Source organism: Microtus pennsylvanicus, chromosome 1, assembly GCF_037038515.1.
Source record: "Microtus pennsylvanicus isolate mMicPen1 chromosome 1, mMicPen1.hap1, whole genome shotgun sequence".
In the NCBI taxonomy this organism is placed as follows: Eukaryota; Metazoa; Chordata; class Mammalia; order Rodentia; family Cricetidae; genus Microtus; species Microtus pennsylvanicus.
Window position 1 is genome coordinate 83,681,763 of NC_134579.1, and position 20,255 is coordinate 83,702,017.

At 41.8% G+C, this 20,255-nt stretch overlaps 1 protein-coding gene across 2 annotated transcripts; it reads left to right on the plus strand.

Moving 5' to 3' along the window:
• Positions 1-1,527: 1,527 nt before the first annotated feature.
• On the plus strand, positions 1,528-20,105 carry LOC142849326 (uncharacterized). Of its 2 annotated transcripts, none has more exons than XM_075971281.1 (6): positions 1,528-1,656; positions 2,786-2,922; positions 11,758-12,034; positions 15,927-16,063; positions 16,139-16,237; positions 18,208-20,105. In XM_075971281.1, exons 3-6 carry the CDS (start codon positions 11,906-11,908, stop codon positions 18,353-18,355), a joined length of 513 nt encoding a protein of 170 aa, XP_075827396.1. In that variant the 5' UTR covers positions 1,528-1,656; positions 2,786-2,922; positions 11,758-11,905; the 3' UTR covers positions 18,356-20,105. The 2 variants fall into 2 exon arrangements, with proteins under 2 accessions (XP_075827396.1, XP_075827387.1); XM_075971272.1 differs by having other exon boundaries at positions 11,878-12,034.
• The last annotated feature ends 150 nt before the right edge of the window (positions 20,106-20,255 follow it).

Consider the following 20,255-nt stretch of genomic DNA (forward strand, 5'->3'; position numbering starts at 1 on the left):
CACAGAAAGACTAGATAACATGTGGTTTATCATACAACAGTCCAAACTCTGTCCCTGGAAAGCCTCCTAATTTCATTTATTTGGTGGTGTTAAACAATTAAAAAGACTCTTTACAGCACTGTCCAGCTTTCCTATGAAATACTCAGCATCTTAAATATTCTGTCCACTTTTTTCTTGCAATAAACTAGGCACTCTCTTAGAGTTGGTGGGTGGACAGATGGGTATCCAATTTAAAACTGCATTAGAAACTGTCTTTTGGTAGGATGGTAGGTATCCAAGTTAAAAATAGAAAGGTCAGTGTGTTATTTTGTAGTCTTTTCAAAGTTTAAATTGTTCTTTGTCCCCTTCTACATGATGCTCAGTCACCACTCCTGAGTGGAGATAGGAGAGGCTTCTCATGAGCTGCTTTCTACTGCTGCAGCAAGACTTGAAGACATATGTGTCATTGAGAACTTCCCTAATTTGGCCCTGATACAGAATCCCACAACATATTTTCTGTCTTTTTGGGTAGGTAATATACAAAATGTAAAACCTTGAGTATTATTAGAGCTAGAAGTCATCTCTGTATCTGAAATGTCATCTCACTGGTTACTGTAGCAGGGAAACTGAATTGCAGAGCACTTGAACTGTGTTGGGATTTTGATGGGGATTGCATTGAATCTCTAGATGGCGTTTGGTAGGATTTCCATTTTTATTATGTTGATCATAACTATCCAAGAGCATGGGAAATCTTCCCATTTTCTGGTATCATCTTCAATTTCTTCAAAGACTTACTCAAATAGGTCTTTCACTTCTTTGTTTAGTGATACCCCCAAGATATTTTATGTTATTTGTGGCTATTATGAAGGGTAATGTTTCTGTGGTTTCTTTCTCAGCTTCTTTATCATTTGTATATAGGAGGGCTACTGATTTTTCTGAGTTGATCTTATATCCTGCAACATTACTGAAGGTTACCCACTGTAACAGCTGCAGAGATGGCTCAGTGGGTAAGATCACTGGCTGCTCTTGTAGATGACCTGGGTTCAGTTCCCAAGCACTCCCATGGCAGTTCACACCCATCTGTAACCTTAGTGGCAGGGGATCTGAAATCCTCTTCTGACCTCTAAGTGCACCAAGAACACAGTTCACAGATGCATGTAGGCAAAAGCTCTTTGGTATAAAAAAAAATAAGAGAAAACAAACTCTACAAATAAAGATAAATTTCTGTGGCATAAATTTGAATGAATTTATAAATGAATGGATGAATGAAACGGAGGAACTTCCTAAGCACTAAGATTGGATGCTCAGACTGTCATTGATGTGTCTTTAATTCCATCGAATGTTTTCTAAAATGTAACAGAGGGTGAGAATAAAGGGACGAGGATTGCACCATGAATTTCCCGTGCTGGACCGGAGCAAAGGAACTGGGGTGGAGAGGCTGCTGCAAGCTTTGCCGGTGACTATTTCAGGCTCCATTCGGGTACCATAGTCTCTAATCCGGAAGTCGTCCGCTGCCGGAAGTGACCCGCGGTTTGGAGCTCGCGGGAATCTTGTCTAGCTGGCTGGCGCACTGGTTGGACTCCAGCTGCCATGAGCCTCTGGGTGGACAAATACCGGCCGTGCTCCCTCGACCGGCCGGACTATCACAAGGAACAGGCGGCGCAGCTGAGCAACCTGGTGAGCAGACCGGGACGGCGGAGGCCGGCACGTTCCGCCGCTTCCTGAAAAGCCCGAGGATAAGGCAGTGAGAAGGCAGGAGCTGCAGGGCTAGCGGGGACCCAAAGTGACAAGTTCCCCAGAGTGCTGCTTCTGCTGCCCGGGGTCCCGTGAGCTTGGGGTGCGGACCTGGCGGAGGCTGCAAACCCGGGTTGTAGGAAGGGCTGGGGCCCATAGGCTCTCCTGCTGCAGGTAGCTAGATGGTGGGCTGATGCAGGGGACAGTGCCCTGCACCGTGTTCGTAGTTACTAGCCTCTTCGGAATCACAGCTAAGTCCTTTCCGAAAACGAGGACTTACTTTACCTAGTGCCTCTATCCTCCATATGAGAGTTTTTAGAAGAATCGGGAGGGAAGTGGAAGATATGTTTTAGTTGTCTTTTTTGTTGTTGTTTTTATAATGCGTGCAATAATATAAAAATCTAGCATTATACTTCATGTGTATGCACACCTGTTTTTATAGTAGCTTCAACGTTAAGTTTCCTAGCCATAGGATGGGCACATTTTATTGATTCCTGTGGCTACTTGTTTATATTCTTAGGACAGGGGTTAGTATACTATTTCTACGTCTTAATGAATTTACTTTTAAAGTCTACATCTTCTCATCGGATCAAGCCCCCATGCCCATAGTGCCCTTTAGTTTGATGTCATTCTCTTATTGCTGTTTGATAACACACTCTTTCCCATAGCATCCCTTATGTGCAGTCTTCCTGTATCCCCCACATGAACTTGCAAGGGAATCAGTGTACCCCCTTCTTAGCAAGAAAATCATTTTGGGAACCCAGGCAAGACGAGCATCTGTGTCAGTTACAGAGAATAGTTCCACATTCCCATCAGCCCTCATTTTTGAAAGTGCCCTTCAGAGAGCTTGCTGAGGGAGTCCCTGCCTTTAAGCATTTAGTGTTGTGCCTTGTATGTTCTGGGTTGCTCGTGCAAGTTAGATTAAATTAGTGCCTAGAGAAAGCAAACATGAAAGTTTGATAAATTTTCTATTGGAGTCGGGTAGTAAACAAAATACCTTAGTGCTTTAGAAGTAGTTTAACATGGAGCACCTTTGTTCGACGAAGTAAAATGCCTTGTTCTTTCTCGCTAGGTGCAGTGTGGTGACTTTCCTCACCTCCTAGTATATGGGCCATCAGGTGCTTGAAAAAATACAAGAATTATGTGTATCCTACAAGAACTTTATGGTGTCGTGGTGAAAAATTTGAGATTTGAGCTCAACCTATCACAGTAAGCATCTCTTGTCAGGGCTCGGCAGATGTTTCTGGCAAGGATTTTTTTTTCTTTTTTTTAAATACTTTTTTATTTTATCGAGCTATACAGTTTTCTCTGCTCCTCTCCAAGCTTCTTCCTTCCCCTTCAACCCTCTCATATGGTCCCCATGCTTCCAATTTATTCAGGAGATCTTGTCTTTTTCTACTTCCCATGTAGATTAGAATCATCTGTGTCTCTTTTAGGGTCCACATTGTTGTCTAGATTCTCTAGGATTGTGAATTGTAATCTGGGTTTCCTTGCTGTTTATCTAAAAGTCATTTATGAGTGAGTACATATATTTGTCTTTCTGGGCCAGGATTACCTCAATCAATATGATATTTTCTAGATCGATCCATTTGCCTGCAAATTTCAAGATGTCATTATGTTTTTCTGCTGGTAGTACTCCATTGTGTCAATGTACCACATTTTCCTCATCCATTCTTCAGTCAAGGGGCATTTAGGTTATTCCCAGGTTCTGGCTATGACAAACAATGCTGCTATGAACATAGTTGAGCATATGTCCTTTTGGCATGATTGAGCATCCTTTGGATATATACCCAAATGTGGTATTACTGGGTCTTGAGAAAGGTTGTTTACTAATTTTCTGAGAAATCGCCACACTGACATCTAAAGGGGCTGTACCAGCTTGCATTCCCACCAGCAATGCAGGAGTGTTCTTTTTTCTCCACAACCTCTCCAGCATATGTTGTCATCAGTGTTTTTGATCTTGGCCATTCTTACAGGTATAAGATGGAATCTCAGAGTTGTTTTGATTTGCATTTCTCTGATGACTAAGGATGTCGACCATTTTCTTAAGTATCCTTCAGCCATTTTAGATTCTTCTGTTGAGAGTTCTCAGTTTAGGTCTATACTCCATTTTTTTTTACTAGATTATTTGTTCTTTTGATGACCCATTTCTTGCGCTTTTTGTTTATTTTGGAGCTTAGACCTCTATCTGATGTGGGGTTAGTGAAGATCTTTTCCCATTCTGTAGGCTGTCGTTTTGTCTTGTTGACCATGTGCTTTGCTTTACAGAAGCTTTTCAGTTTCAGGAGGTCCCATTTAATTAATTGTTTCTCTCAGTGTTTGTGCTCCTGGGGTTATATTTAAGAAGTGGTGTCCTGTGCCAATGCATTCGAGTGTACTACCCATTTTCTCTCCTATGAGGTTCATTGTGGCTGGCTTTATGTTGAGGTCTTTGATACATTTGGACTTGAGTTTTGTGCAGGTTTTGTGGTGATAGATATGGGTCTATTTTCATTCTTATATAAGTTGATATCCAGTTATGCCAGCACCATTTGTTAAGTATGCTTTCTTTTTTCCATTTGATATTTTTTGCTTCTTAGTCAAAAATCAGGTGTTTGTAGGTGTGTGAATTAATATCCATGTCTTCGATTCGGGTTTGTTGGTCTGCCTGTCTATTTTTATGCCAACACCAGGCTGTTTTTAGTACTGTAGCTTTGTAGTAGAGTTTGAAGTCAGGGATTGTGATGCCTCCAGAAGTTCTTTTATTGTACAGGATTGTTTTGGGTCTCCTGGGTTTTTTGCTTTTCCATATGAAGTTGAGTACTGTTCTTTCGAGGTCTGTGAACAATTTTGCTGGGATTTTGATGGGCATTGTATTGAATCTGTAGATTGCTTTTGGTAAGATTACTATTTTTACTATGTTAATTCTACCTACCCAAGAACAGGGAAGATCTTTCCACTTTATGGTGTCTTCTTCAAGTTCTTTATTCAAAAATTTAAAGTTTTTATCTAACAAGTCTTCCTTAGAGTTATCCCGAGATATTTTATGCTATATGTGGCTATTGTGAATGGTGATGTTTGATTCTCTGATTTCTTTCTCGACCCATTTATCTGTATAAAGGAGGGCTATTGATTTTTTTGAGTTAATCTTGTATCCTGCTACATTACTGAAATGTTTATGAGTTGTAGAAGTTCATTGGTAGAATTTTTGGGGTCACTTATGTAAGCTATCATATTATCAGCAAATAGTGAGAGTTTGAGTTCTTTTCCAGTTTGTATCCCCTTGATCTTCTTTTTTTTTGGTCTTATTACTCTAGCTAGAACCTCAAGAACTATGTTGGATAGATATGGAGAGACTGGAAAACCTTGTCTTTTCCCTGATTTCAGTGGGATTGTTGGGAGTTTCTCTCCATTTAGTTTGATGATGGCTGTTTTCTTGCTGTATATTGCCTTTTATGTTTAGGTATGTCCTTTGTATTTTTTTTTGAAAGCTATTTCAGCATCAAATGAGATGACCATGTGTTTTTTATTTTTCAGTTTGTTTATGTAGTGGATTCCGTTGACAGATTTTTGTATGTTGAACCATCCCTGCATATCTGGGATGAAGCTGATTTGAATATGGTGGATGATGGGTCTGATGTGTTCTTGGATTCGATTTGCCAGTATTTAATTGAGTATTTTTGCATCAATGTTCATGAGTGAGTTTGGTCTGTAATTCTCTTTCTTAGTATTGTCTTTCTGTGGTTTGCGTATCAGGGTAATTGTGGCCTCATAAAAAGAACTTTGCAATGTTCCTTCTGTTTCTATGGTGTGGAGTTATTTGTGGCATATTGGTAATATTACTTTGAAAATCTTGTAGAATTCTGAGCTGAAACCATCTGGTCCTGGACCTTTTTTGGTTAGGAGACTTTTGATGACCGTTTTTAAATTTCTTTAGCAGTTATAGGTCTGTTTAATTTGCTTATCTGGTCTTGGTTTAATTTTGGTAAGTGATTATTTATCCAGTAAGTTGTCCATTTCCTTTAAGTTTTCTAATTTTGCGGACACAGGTTTTTGAAATATGACCTAATGATTTTCTGGATTTCCTCCATGTCTGTTGTTATGTCCCTCCTTTCATTTCTGATTTTGATAATTTGGATATTTTCTCTCTGGCTTGTGGTTAGTTTGGGTAAAGGTTTGTCTGTTGTGTTTATTTTTCTCGAAGAACCAACCCTTTTTTTTTTACTTTTTTTTATTGAAAAAAAAAATTTCCACCTCCTCCCAGCCTCCCAAACCTCCCCCCCTCTTTCCACTCCTCTCCCCCTCCCTCTCCCCTCCCCCCAATCCTCTCCCCCTCCCCCTCCCCCCACTCCTCTCCCCCTCCCTCTCCAATCTGAAGAGCAGTCAGGGTTTCCTGCCCTGTGGAAAGTCCAAGGTCCGCCCCCCTGCATCCATGTCTAGGAAGGTGAACATACAAACTGGCTAGGCTCCCACAAAGCCTTGTGCCATTGTCCTTGGCTTCGCATCCGCCCTCATTGTTCGTCACTTTCAGAGAGTCCGGTTTTATCCCATGCTTTTTCAGTCACAGTCCAGCTGGCCTTGGTGAGCTCCCAATAGATCAGCCCCACTGTCTCCGTGGATGGGGGCACCCCGTGTAGTCCTGACTTCTTTGCTCATGTTCTCCCTCCTTCTGCTCCTCATTGAGACATTGGAAGTTCAGTCCTGTGCTCCAGTGTGGGTCTCTGTCTCTATCTCCTTCCATTGCCAGATGAAGGTTCTATGGTGATATGCAAGATATTCATCAGTATGGCTATAGGATAGGGTCATTTCAGGTTCCCTATCTTCAGCTGCCCCAGGAACTAACTGGGGACCTCACCTTGGGCACCTGGGAGCCCCTCTAGGTCCAAGTCTCTTGCCAACCCTAAGATGGCTCCCTTAATTAAGATATGTGCTTCCCTGCTCCCTTATCCAACCTTCCTTTATCCCAATCATCCCGTTTCCCTAAGTTCCCCATCCTCCCCTTCTCACTTTTCTCTCCCCATGTCCCTTTACCCTCCTCCCACCCCACCCCTAAGCTCCCAAGTTTTTCCCCGGCAATCTTGTCTACTTCCTATAACAAGGAGGATAGCTATATGTTTTTCTTTGGGTTCACCTTCTTATTTAGCTTCTTTAGGATATCAAATTATAGACTCACTGACCTTTATTTATGGCTAGAACCCAATTATGAGTGAGTACATCCCATGTTCATCTTTTTGGATCTGGGTTACCTCACTCAGGATAGTATTTTCTATTTCCATCCATTTTCATGCAAAATTCGAGAAGTCATTGTTTTTTACGGCATGCGTAGGACTCTAATGTGTAGATATCCACACTTTCTTCATCCATTCTTCCATTGAAGGGCATCTAGGTTGTATCTAGGTCCTGGCTATTACAAATAATACTGCTATGAACATAGTTGAACAAATGCCCTTGTCATATGATCGGGCATCTCTTGGATATATTCCCAAGAGTGGCATTGCTGGGTCCAGGGTTAGCTTGTATCCCAAATTTCCGGAGAAACCGCCAAACTGCTTTCCAAAGTGGTTGCACAAGTTTGCATTCCCACCAGCAATGGATAAGGATACCCCTTCCTCCACAGCCTCACCAGCAAAGGCTATCATTGGTGTTTTTGGTTTTAGACAATCTGACAGGTGTAAGATGATATCTCAAAAATTGTTTTGATTTGCATTTCCCTGATCGCTAAGGAGGTTGAGCATGACCTTAAGTGTCTTTTGGCCATTTGAACTTCTTCTGTTGAGAATTCTCTGTTCAGATCAGTGCCCCATTTTTTAATTGGGTTAATTAGCATTTTAAAGTCTAGTTTCTGAAGTTCTCTCTATATTTTGGAGATCAGACCTTTGTCTGTTGCGGGGTTGGTGAAGATCTTCTCCCAGTCAGTAGGTTGCCTTTGTGTCTTAGTGAAAGTGTCCTTTGCTTCTCAGTTTTAGTAGGTCCCATTTATTCAATGTTGCCCTTAATGTCTGTGCTGCTAGGGTTATACCTAGGAAGCGATCGCCTGTGCTCATATGTTGTAGGGTACTTCCCACTTCCTCTTCTATCAGGTTTAGTGTGTTCAGATTGATATTGAGGTCTTTGATCCATTTGGACTTGAGTTTAGTGCATGGTGATAGATATGGGTCTATTTTCATTGTTTTACAGGTTGACATGCAGTTGTGCCCCCACCATTTGTTAAAGATGCTTTCTTCCTTCCATTGTGTACTTTTAGCTCCTTTATCGAAAATGAGGTGTTCATAGGTTTTTGTGTTAAAATCCAGGTCTTCTATACGATTCCATTGGTCGTCTTCTCTGTTTTTATGCCAATACCACACTGTTTTCATTACTGTGGCTCTGTAATAGAGTTGAAGTCAGGGATGGTAATGCCTCCAGAAGTCCCTTTATTATATAAGATCGTTTTGGCTATCCTGGGGTTTTTGTTTTTCCATATAAAGTTGAGTATTGTCATCTCAAGATCTGTGAAGAATTTTGATGGGACCTTAATGGGGATTGCACTGAATCTATAAATTGCCTTTGGTAGAATTGCCATTTTTACTATGTTGATCCTCCCATTCCAAGAGCAAGGGAGAGCCTTCCATTTTCTGGTATCCTCTTCAATTTCTTTCTTCAATGCCTTAAAGTTCTTGTTAAATAGATCTTTCACTTCCTTGGTTAGAGTTACCCCAAGATATTTTATGCTGTTTGTGGCTATCGTGAAAGGTGATGCTTGTCTGATTTCCTTCTCTGCTTCCATATCTTTTGTGTATAGGAGGGCGACTGATTTTTTGGAGTTGATCTTGTATCCTACCACATTACTAAAGGTTTTATCAGCTGTAGGAATTCTTTGGTGGAGTTTTTTGTGGTCGCTTATGTACACTATCATATCATCTGCAAATAATGAAAGTTCAACCTCTTCCTTCCCAATTCGAATCACCTTATGTTGTCTTATTGCTATTGCTAGAACTTCAAGCACTATATTGAAGAGGTATGGAGAGAGTGGACAGCCTTGCCATGTTCCTGATTTTAGTGGGATGGCTTTGCATTTCTCTCCGTTTAGGTTGATGTTAGCTGTCGGTTTGCTGTAAATAGCTTTTATTGTATTTAGGTATGACCCTGGAATCCCTAATCTCTCCAAGACTTTTATCATAAAGGGATGTTGAATTTTGTCAAAAGCTTTTTCAGCATCTAATGAAATGATCATATGGGTTTTTTCTTTCAGTTTATTTATATGATGGATTACATTGATAGATTTTCGTATGTTGATCCAGCCCTGCATCTCTGGGATGAAGCCTACTTGATCATAATGGATAATTTTTCTAATGTGTTCTTGGATACGTTTTGCCAGTATTTTGTTGAGGATTTTTGCGTTGATGTTCATGAGTGAGATTGGCCTGTAATTCTCTTTCTTGGTTGAGTCTTTGTGCGATTTTGGTATCAGAGTGACTGTGGCTTCATAAAAGGAATTTGGCAATGACTCTTCTGTTTCTATATTGTGAAGTACGTTAAGGAGTATAGGGATTAGGACTTCTAGGAAGTTCTGGTAGAATTCCGCATTGAAACCATCGGGTCCTGGGCTTTTATTGGTAGGGAGGTTTTTGATAACAGCTTCTAATTCTTCGTGACTAACAGGTCTATTTAGATTGTTCGCCTGTTCCTGGTTTAACTTTGGTATATGGTATTTATCTAAAAACGTGTCCATTTCTTTGACATTTTCCAGTTTTGTGGCATACAGGCTTTTGTAGTAAGATCTGATGCTTCTTTGAATTTCCTCTTTGTCTGTGGTTATGTCCCCCTTTTCATTTCTGATCTTATTAATTTGCATATTCTCTCCCTGCCATTTGATTAGTTTGGATAGGGGTTTGTCAATCTTGTTGATTTTCTCAAGGAACCAGCTTTTTGTTTCATTGATTCTTTGGATTGTTTTCTGTGTTTCTATTTTGTTGATTTCCGCCCTCAGTTTGATTATTTCCAGTCTTTTACTCCTCCTAGGTGAGTCTGCTTCTTTTTTTTTCTAGAGCTTTCAGGTGGGCTGTTAAGTCTCCAATGTGTGCTTTCTCTGTTTTCTTTAGGTGGGCACTTAGTGCTATGAACTTTCCTCTTAGGATTGCTTTCATAGTGTCCCATAAGTTTGAGTAGGTTGTTTCTTTATTTTCATTGAATTCAGGGAAGACTTTAATTTCTTTATTTCTGCCTTGATCCAGGTGTGGTTCAGTAGTTGACTGTTCAGTTTCCATGAGTTTGTAGGCTTTCTGGGGGTAGCATTGTTGTTGAATTCTAACTTTCATCCATGGTGATATGATAAGACGCAGGAGGTTACGAATATTTTTTTTGTAACTGGAAGTTTGCTTTGTTACCGAGTATGTGGTCAATTTTCGAGAAGGTTCCATGAGCTGCAGAGAAAAAGGTATATTCTGTCCTATTTGGGTGGAATGTTCTATCGATGTCTGTTAAGTCCATTTGCTTCATTACCTCCATTAATTCTCTTATTTATCTGTTAGGTTTCTGTCTGATTGGCCTGTCCATTGGTGAGAGAGGAGTGTTGAAGTCTCCTACTATTAGTGTGTGCGGTTTGATGGCAGCCTTGAGTTTTAGTAATGTTTCTTTTACTTACGTGGGTGCTTTTATAATAGGGGCATAGATATTCAGGATTGAGACTTCATCCTGATGAACTGTTCCTGTTATGAGTATAAAATGTCCCTCTCCATCTTTTCTGATTGATTTAAGTTTGAAGTCAATTTTGTTAGAAATTAGTATGGCCTCACCTGCTTGTTTCTTGGGTCCATTTGCTTGATAAGCCTTTTCCTAGCCCTTTATTCTGAGTAGGTGCCTGTCTTTGTGGTTGAGGTGTGTTTCTTGTAAACAGCAGAATGTTGGATCCTGTTTTCGTATCCAGTCTCTTAGCCTGTGCCTTTTTATAGGTGAGTTGAGTCCATTGACATTAAGTGATATTAATGACCAGTGGTTCTTAACTCCGGTCACATTTTTAGTCATAGAGTTTGTGTGTTTCCCTTCTTTGATTCGTGTTGGTGAAGGGTCTCTAGATGTTTGTGTTATTGTGGTCATTGTTGGACTCCTTGGTTTGTGATTTTCCTTCTATTACTTTCTGTAAGGCTGGATTTGTGGCTACGTATTGTTTAAATTTGTTTTTATCCTGGAAAATGTTATTTTCTCCATTTATAGTGAACGAAAGCTTGGCTGGGCATAGTAGTCTGAGCTCGCATCCATGTTTCTTAGTTTCTGCAGTACATCTATCCAGGACCTTCTGGCTTTCATGGTTTCCATAGAGAAGTCAGCTGTAAGTCTGATAGGTTTACCTTTATATGTAACTTGACCATTTTCCTTTGCAGTTCTTAATATTCTTTCTTTATTCTGTATGTTTTGTGTTGTGATTATTATACGGCTTTCTGTATGCTTCTTGAACCTTCAAAGGAATATCTTTCTTTAGGTTGGGAAAGTTTTCTTCTATAATTGTATTAAATATGTTTTCTGGACCATTGAGCTGTACTTCTTCTCCTTCTTCTATCCCAATTATTCTTAGGTTTGGTCTTTTTATTGTTTCCCAGATTTCCTGAATGTTTTGTGATATGAATTTGTTGGTTTTGCAGTTTTCTTTGATCAGTGTGTTTATTTTCTCTATGGTATCTTCAGTGTCTGACATTCTTTCTTCTATCTCTTGTTATCTGTTGGTAGTACTTGTCTCTGTAGTTCCTGTTCATTTACCCAGATTTTCCGTCTCCATCCTTCCCTCGGTTTTTGTTTTCTTCATTACTTCCATTTCAATCTTCAAGTCTGAACCACTTCCCTTACCTGTTTGATTGCTTTTTCTTGTTTCTCTTGGTTTTCTTGGGTATCTTTGAACGATTTATTCATTTCCTCTACCTTTTTGTTTGTAATCTCTAATTGTTTATGGCAGTTTTTCACTTCCTGTTTAAGGTCTTCTATTATTTTCATATAGTTCACTTTTGAGTTGATTTCTTCTAATTCTTCTGGAGTAGGGTGTACAATTCTTATTTCGGGATCCCTGGATTCTGGTGATATCATGTTGCTTTTTAGGTTGTTGGAGGAATTCTTGCATTGGAGCCTTCCCATCTCTTCCTTCAAATGAAGCCAGGAGAGGCCTGGTGTCTTGGTCCAGTCTTTGCTGTGACTGACCCTCTGGGTGTATGTCTTCAGTGTAGAAGCAGGAACAGTTCCCGTCCAGATGGAACTCCTCAGCACCAAAACAAGGACGCCTGGTAGTCCAATGATCCGGGGACAAAAGGAAGAACAGAACGGGGCAGGCAGGGCGGTATCCAGAAGAGCACAGGACACCCTGCCGCACAAGCTGAAGGTGAGCGTGCTCCCTTTCCGGGGGTTCTTGATGCCTGCCCCATAGGTAGGCGCTCACCGCTCTGGGTGGGTAGCCTTAGTCTAGGAGCATAAAACTGTTCCTGAGCAAAGAATCTTGCAGAAAACCCAGATTTGGGGAGGGGGGTGTGTGTAAGAAAGACAGCCCTGCAGAAGGAGCTGAAGGAGGGGTGTTGTGCTCTCTTCCGGGATTATCCGCCCCTGGATAGCACACACTCACCTGTCCAGATGGGACTCCTCAGCACCTAAACAGGGCCGCCTGGTAGCCCAATGATCCGGGGACAAAAGGATGAACGGAGCAGGCAGGGCGGTATCCAGAAGAGCTCAGGAGACCCTGGCGCACAAGCTGGAGGTGCGCGTGCTCCCTTTCCAGGGATTCTTGAGGCCTGCCCCGTAGGTAGGCACTCACTGCTCTGGGTTGGTAGCCTTAGTGTAGGAGCAGAAAACTGTTCCTGAGCAAAGGATCTTGCAAAAAACCCAGACTTTGGGGGGGGGGGGGTCGTGTGTAAGCTCAACTCCTTGTTTTATTGATTGTTGTATTGTTTTCTTTGTTTTTATTTTGTTTATTTTTGCTCTTAATTTGATTATTTCTTGCCATCTAGTTCTCTTAGGTCAGTTTGCTTCTTTTTCTTCTAAAGTTTTCAAATGTTCTTTTAATTCACTAGTGCCCGAACCTGCAGAGGTCTCTGGTTCCTGCCCACTACATTGGAGGTCCCAGATTCATACCCCGACCCTCAGAGTTCCTGGCTCAGGACCAGTTTCTGGGAGGTCCCATATTCACACCTGGACCTGCAGGTGTTCTGGTTCAGGTTTACTCCATCGAAGATACAGACTTACTCCCAGTCCTGCAGAGGTCACTGATTCCTGCCTATCTCCTCGTAGGTCCCAGACTCATTTCCTGAACCCGTAGAGGTCTCTGGCTCTGGCACACTCCCTCAGCATTTGCTCTGGTTGCTATGTTGTACCTGCTCCTGTGGAGTTCACTGTCTCAGGTCTGCTCTGGCCTATGTTGCTGGCTCCGTCCTGCTCCTGTAGAGTTCGCCATCCCAGGTCCACACTCTAGCCCAGGTTGCTGACTCAGTCCTGTGCTTATGAAGTTAGCTGTCTCAGGTCTCCCTGGCAAGGATTTTTAGTACTGATCAGATATGCACCCCTCCCCAACACTGGCTGCCTATGACTTAAGAAATAAGGTGTGTGTGTGTGTGTGTGTGTGTGTGTGTGTGTAGTATGCATAGATCAGTTCATCAGATGAAACAGACATTCACGGTGTCATCAAAGTGAAAATCCACAAAAGTATTTTGCTGCAGAACATGCATACTTTAAGTTGATACATGGCCGTCATCTCACACCAGTTGTCTAAAAGGGATTGCAGCGACACATTTTTGAGCGGGAGGAGTAAAACAGGTGTGCATGAGATTTCCTCTTTCTATGTTATTATTTGCCGTGGAACGTGAATATATTTTTCCTTTATTTCTGTGTTAACATGGAAGACTGTTCAGGTAGTTAGTGGTGATTGGTTATACATGAGAAAAAGAAGATAGCCAGTAAGAAAATGTTGAGCAGATTCTTGTTTCATTCACAGACTCCATCTAAAAAAAATTGAAATCAGCACCGTTGCCAGTAACTACCACCTGGAAGTTAATCCTAGGTAAACTGCTACTAAATATTTTTAGAAAAGTAGTAGGAATTACATTTTTAGCAAAAACAAAAAAAAATAGTTTACACTCCTTGTCCTCCAGCTTAGAGTTATTTTTTGAAATATTGCTGTACGTTTGGAAGCTTGGTCCACAGAGCAGATTAAAGTAAAGCTGGTTGCTTGACCCACAGCCTGTGCTGTCACTGAAGTCTGCTCGCTCTGCAGAGCTCACAGTTTGCAGTTCCTTGCATGAGTTCTGTTGAGCTATCCTGACTCTTTCAGTGTTGGTGAGCATAAACAAAGCTGTCTAAAAAGTCAATCCTGTCTGGAATAAGTATCAGATACTGAGTGTGGGCCACCATCCTTCCTCGGTATATTTTTTGTTTTGCTGAGTTCCAGGGATGCATCTGCCTCTGTTTCTCCAGCTCTGAGTTTTATGAGCATCTTTTTACATGGTTTCTGGAGCTGAACTCAGGTCTTCATGCTCCAAAGTTAGATTAGCATGTTTGTCCATTACGTTTATGGTTACGTGAAAAGTAATTATTTTCTTAGAACTATGAATTCAATGTGATTATTTTCTATTGACCATCTTTAACAAAACATAAAAAAATAGTAGGTTTTTTTGTATTGTTTGAAGGCAGGAGGCCAGAGAGGGTTTTTCTATGTTTGGGGCTTAGGTGTTTCTGTGTTTTTTCTTCAGAAAGTCGGGACCCATATTTCCTACCACTCTACATTCTTGTCCTTGTCTCTCCTGTTCTGCTCACTCTGCTCCCACTGCTGGGCTCTGCATGGAGCAATCTTCTTAGCAGGAAGTGCCTTTGTTCCAGAACCACCTACTTGCTCCATTCCCACTGTGTCAGGGTCCCATGTTCTCAGCCACAGATTGGGCCCTGTGGGGCCTGCTCCTGCTTATGGCTTCTGCATTCACACTGGCTGTGATCCTGTGTGTCCTGTGGGCAGTCTGTGGTTTCACATTCTCACAGCTTGGACAAGTGTTGTGGATTCCTCTTTTGACTCCCACTCAGGCATGATGTGTCTTTGTCTTTGTTCTTTGTATGGAAATGGGAATGGAGTTTGACTTTTCACCCCCTGCCTACTCACAGTTCCTGAACCTCTTAAGGCTGACTGGTCCTCAATTGCAGCCAGATACAATTTTCCTGTATGTCTTCTCAGATTCTCCTGTTGACTGTACCCATTGGCTATGACTCTTGCATCAGAGATTTCCAAAGTATTAACAAATTCTTTGAGTTTATAGCATAGATCAGCACATCCTTGTCTTGCAACTTTGTTATGATAAAAGCTGAGATGAAGTGAGAAGTCCTAATTTAACTTATTTTGACCAGGGTTTCTTAGTCTTGTTTGATTATAACATTTTAAAAAATATGATTCTGCCCTTTGCGGAGGTGAAAGTAGAATATCAGCCATCTATTTAGGATGTCACACCTATTAATGAGGACACAGTAGAGGCAGATGGTGACTTAACGCTTGAGTGCCCTCCAGTTGAAGCTGGTTTGTTTCTTTTTGACCCAGTGGTACTATTGACAAAGGTGGACAAACTCACAGAGGATGCTCAGCATGCCTTGCGCAGAACCATGGAGAAGTACATGTCCACCTGCAGGCTGATCTTGTGTTGCAATTCCACATCTAAGGTGATCCCCCCGATCTGCTGGAGGTGCCTGGCAATTTGTGTGCCTGCTCCCAGCATTGATGACGTAAAGTCATGTTAAGCTTTCCATAAATATCTTAGCTCAAGTTTTGTTTTCTAAAACAAGATGAAGCGCATCAGACAGACCGAAAGGTCAGCCATTAGTAGGTGTACAGAGTGATGTGTTTACTGGTAAATACAAATATAAACCATGTTCTCTTGCATCTATCTTTTAACAAATGAGTGTTATGAATTCAGTGCCTAAGGACTGATGAAGTATTTAATGTCTTCTACCTTAAGCTGATTTAGTTTGTCATAGGGGAAATGGGAGCATAGGGGACATAGAGAACGCGAGAATCCCTGGTTCCTTTGTGGGAGTCAGTGCACCGTTTTCCCTTTCATCTTAACAGCTGTCAATAACATGTACTAGTTTCCCAGTAGACAGCGCTCACTCATAATAGACAGTGAAGACTGTACAGCAGCAGCACATGGCGTCCAGTAGGAGGCAGCAGCACTGTGAAAGGCTCCACAGCGATGCGGACAGATGTTAGACATTGGCTCATGTGCTTTCCTCCTTGTTGATTTGTCTTCCAGATTTGCAGTGTGTTATACAGTGTCTGCAAGAAGGAGGGTCTGGCTCTTCCTTCGAAGCTGGCTCACAGGCTGGCAGAGAAGTCCTGCAGGAACCTCAGGAAAGCCTTACTGATGTGTGAAGCTTGCAGAGTGCAGCAGTGAGTGGGGCCGTCACACAGGGAGCATCTGGAACATGACGATGTGTAGTTAATGTATTTTCTCTGGTGTCATAGATACCCTTTTACTGAAGACCAAGAAATCCCCGAGAAAGACTGGGAGGTGTGTCTGAGGGAGACTGCAAATTCTACCGTCAGTCAGCAGACTCCACAGAGGTAACAGCATGAGGGAGGCACACGACATTTACAATAATTCCCGAGCTTTAGTGTGGGAGGTCCTTCTGTCTATATGTTGCTTTTATTGGTTAATGAATTAAGAAATTGGCCGGCCTGATAGGGCAGAGGAGAACTAGGAGGGAAAACTAAATGGAATGCTGGGAGAAAGAAGGGCAGAGGAGAACTAGGTGGGGAAAACTAAATGGAATGCTGGGAGAAAGAAGGGCAGATTGGAGAACTAGGTGGGAAAACTAAATGGAATGCTGGGAGAAAGAAGGGCAGAGGAGAACTAGGTGGGGAAAACTAAATGGAATGCTGGGAGAAAGAAGGGCAGATTGGAGAACTTGGTGGGAAAACTAAATGGAATGCTGGGAGAAAGAAGGGCAGAGGAGAACTAGGTGGGGAGAACTAAATGGAATGCTGGGAGAAAGAAGGGCAGAGGAGAACTGGTGGGAAGAACTAAATGGAATTCTGGGAGAAAGAAGGGCAGAGGAGAAGTAGGTGGGGAGAACTAAATGGAATGCTGGGAGAAAGAAGGGCAGAGGAGAAGTAGGTGGGGATAATTAAATGGAATGCTGGGAGAAAGCAGGGCAGATTGGAGAGAATCCAGGTAGCCCCTGGAGCCAGGTGGAACTTTTCCCGGTGAGTCACAGCCTCGAGACGACACACAGATTAGTAGAAATGGGTTAAATTAATATGTGAGAGTTAGCTAGTCAGAAGCTAGAGCTAATGGGCCAAGCAGTGATTTGATTAATGCATCTACTGTGTGATTGTTTCGGGGCTAAGTGGCAGGGAACTAACTAGCGGCCTCCTGGCAACAGAGCCTCATTTGAAAGGGGAAAAAATTGCATGTAAGACCTGAAATATAGTGAACCTAAGTAGTTAGTGCGTACAGTTTATGCTTTTCTTCAATATGTTAGCGTGTAAAATTGAACTTTATTCATCTCTTTTTCCCCCACAGAAAGTAGCTTAGTTTTATTGCACAGCATAAAGAGCCTAGTGTGTTCAGGCTGAAAGAACAATTGTCATTATTGTAATTGCTTTGTCATTGATGCGGAATGTGCTAGAAAGACCCTGAGCTTCCAGCTTGAGAGCTAACTTAGCCAAATGTTTCTCTCTTGGAGATACTGTTTGTTGTCCTGCCAAGGGCACTTGTGCTTTGGTGCAGAGATCAAAGAGATTGTACGTTGTGGGTTCAGAACTACAAGACACTGCTCATGCCCAAGGACAGGATCTGTGGTGAGAAATACGAAGTACTTAGAAAGCATCGTTGTGCCACACTCCAAAGCTGTTTCCTTTCACGTCTGTGGGTTTCTAACCCATAGTGGACAGGACTGAAATGTCTCAGCCACTAGTTGTTTCTTTTTTTTTTCTTTTTTTTTTATTGATAAAAGAAGAATAAAGAAAAAAAAACCAAATTTCCACCTCCTCCCAGACTCCCCTTTCCCTCCCCCTCCTCCCATTCTTCTCCCCCTCCTCCCACTCTTCTCCCCGTCCTCCCACCCCTCTCCCCTTCAGCTTAACTAAGACAGGCTCCATAGCTCTGAATAAACATGACAGTTTTGAGGTCCCCTGCTGTTGCAGTGTGGCATTTCCTCAGCCTCACTGAAGTGCAGCCTCATCCTTGCCTGTCACAGCTGAAAAGCAACCCGCCTCGAGCCCTAGGGGGAGTAGATCATTTTTAGGGTGCAGAATAGACTTGAGTGCAGCCATGAGAGCCTGAGTGTCCGTGGTTCAGATGAACACAGTGGTGAGAGGAGTGTATGTTTCTAGGTAGCTATCTGATGAGTTAGGGTTCAGGAGATTCTTCTGTCAGTTAGTGCAGGTGGTTAGTGAGACCTTGTGCTGCTGCTGTGCTGAACTCTGTGTGTGACAGAGAGAGGAGTTTGAACCTGTGCTTTTAAGAGAGAACTTCTAAATCCCTGTCTGGATTCACCTACAGTGGAGCATCTTATCCTCGGGCTTTTCAGGAAGCAGCAGAACGTGCTGGCCTCCGCCGTCCCGGTCTGCTCACCAGGTTGCTCAGCTGCGCCGCCTGTTCCTCGTGATAGTCCAGCCGTATTTGTCCACCCAGAGGCTCATGGCAGCTGGAGTCCCACCGGTGCGACAGCCAGCTAGACGAGTTTCCCGCGAGCACCAAACCGTGCATCACAACTGGCAGCGGACGACTTCCGGATTAGAGACTATGGTACCCGAATGGAGCCTGAAATAGTCACCAGCAAAGCTTGCAGCAGCCTCTCCACCCCAGCTCGGGAAATTCATGGTGCAATCCTCGTCCCTTTATTCTCACCCTCTGTTACATTTTAGAAAACATTCGATGGAATTAAAGACACATCAATGACAGTCTGAGCATCCAGTCTTAGTGCTTAGGGAGTTTCCTCCATTCATCCATTCATTTATAAATTCATTCAAATTTATGCCACAGAAATTTATCTTTATTTGTAGAGTTGGTTTTCTCTCTCTCTTTTTTTTTTATACCAAAGAGCTTTTGCCTACATGCATCTGTGAACTGTGTTCTTGGTGCACTTAAAGGTCAGAAGAGGATTTCAGATCCCCTGCCACTAAGGTTACAGATGGGTGTGAACTGCCATTGGAGTGCTTGGGAACTGAACCCAGGTCCTCTACAAGAGCAGCCAGTGCTCTTACCCACTGAGCCATCTCTGCCGCTGTTACAGTGGGTAACCTTCAGTAATGTTGCAGGATATAAGATCAACTCAGAAAAATCAGTAGCCCTCATATATACAAATGATAAAGAAGCTGAGAAAGAAACCAGAGAAACATTACCCGTCATAATAGCCACAAATAACATAAAATATCTTGGGGGTATCACTAAACAAAGAAGTGAAAGACCTATTTGAGTAAGTCTTTGAAGAAATTGAAGAAGATACCAGAAAATGGGAAGATTTCCCATGCTCTTGGATAATTACGATCATCATAATAAAAATGGCAATCCTACCAAACGCCATCTAGAGATTCAATGCAATCCCCATCAAAATCCCAACACAGTTCAAGTGCTCTGCAATTCAGTTTCCCTGCTACAGTAACCAGGGAGATGACATTTCAGATACAGAGATGACTTCTAGCTCTAATAATACTCAAGGTTTTACATTTTGTATATTACCTACCCAAAAAGACAGAAAATATGTTGTGGGATTCTGTATCAGGGCCAAGTTAGGGAAGTTCTCAATGATACATATGTCTTCAAGTCTTGCTGCATCAGTAGAAAGCAGCTCATGAGAAGCCTCTCCTATCTCCACTCAGGAGTGGTGACTGAGCATCATGTAGAAGGGGACAAAGAACAATTTAAACTTTGAAAAGACTACAAAATAACACACTGACCTTTCTATTTTTAACTTGGATACCTACCATCCTACAAAAAGACAGTTTCTAATGCAGTTTTAAATTGGATACCCATCTGCCCACCCACCAACTCTAAGAGAGTGCTTAGTTTATTGCAAGAAAAAAGTGTACAGAATATTTAAGATGCTGAGTATTTCATAGGAAAGCTGGACGGTGCTGTAAAGAGTCTTTTTAATTGTTTAACACCACCAAATAAATGAAATTAGGAGGATTTCCGGGGACAGAGTTGGGACTGTTGTATGATAAACCACATGTTATCTAGTCTTTCTGTGGAGAGGCAATGGTTACGCATTTTAAAATGTCTGGGTAAACTATTTCTTCTCATGACAATTTGTCATAATTCAGTAGCATGTCCTTCCCCTAGAGATAGCAAAATATTTTCAAATGCTACAGCATTACCGAAGTTCTGATGACTCAGATCTGTACTACTCTTTATCATAATTCACACTGAAAAATAGCATTGAAACTACTCTACAAACTAACGTTGAATAAAAAGAGGAAGCATTTACGATAACTGTACCTTTTTTCTTTTTATTGTTTTTATTGAGCAATACATTTTTCTCCCTCCCCATCCCTTTTCTTGTACTTTTTTTATACTTTTTATACTGTTGGATATTTATAATCAAGCTTTTACTCTAGGGTCTTATTAGGAAAAAAA

Bases quoted from the DNA above. Each gene is read 5' to 3' on its own strand.
- LOC142849326 (XM_075971272.1), top strand. From the start codon at position 2,855: ATGTGTATCCTACAAGAACTTTATGGTGTCGTGGTGAAAAATTTGAGA. The intron at 12,035-15,926 runs GTGAGCGTGCTC...TTTGTCTTCCAG, and splicing joins CCCTGCCGCACAAGCTGAAG to ATTTGCAGTGTGTTATACAG. The intron at 16,238-18,207 runs GTAACAGCATGA...CGGGCTTTTCAG, and splicing joins AGTCAGCAGACTCCACAGAG to GAAGCAGCAGAACGTGCTGG.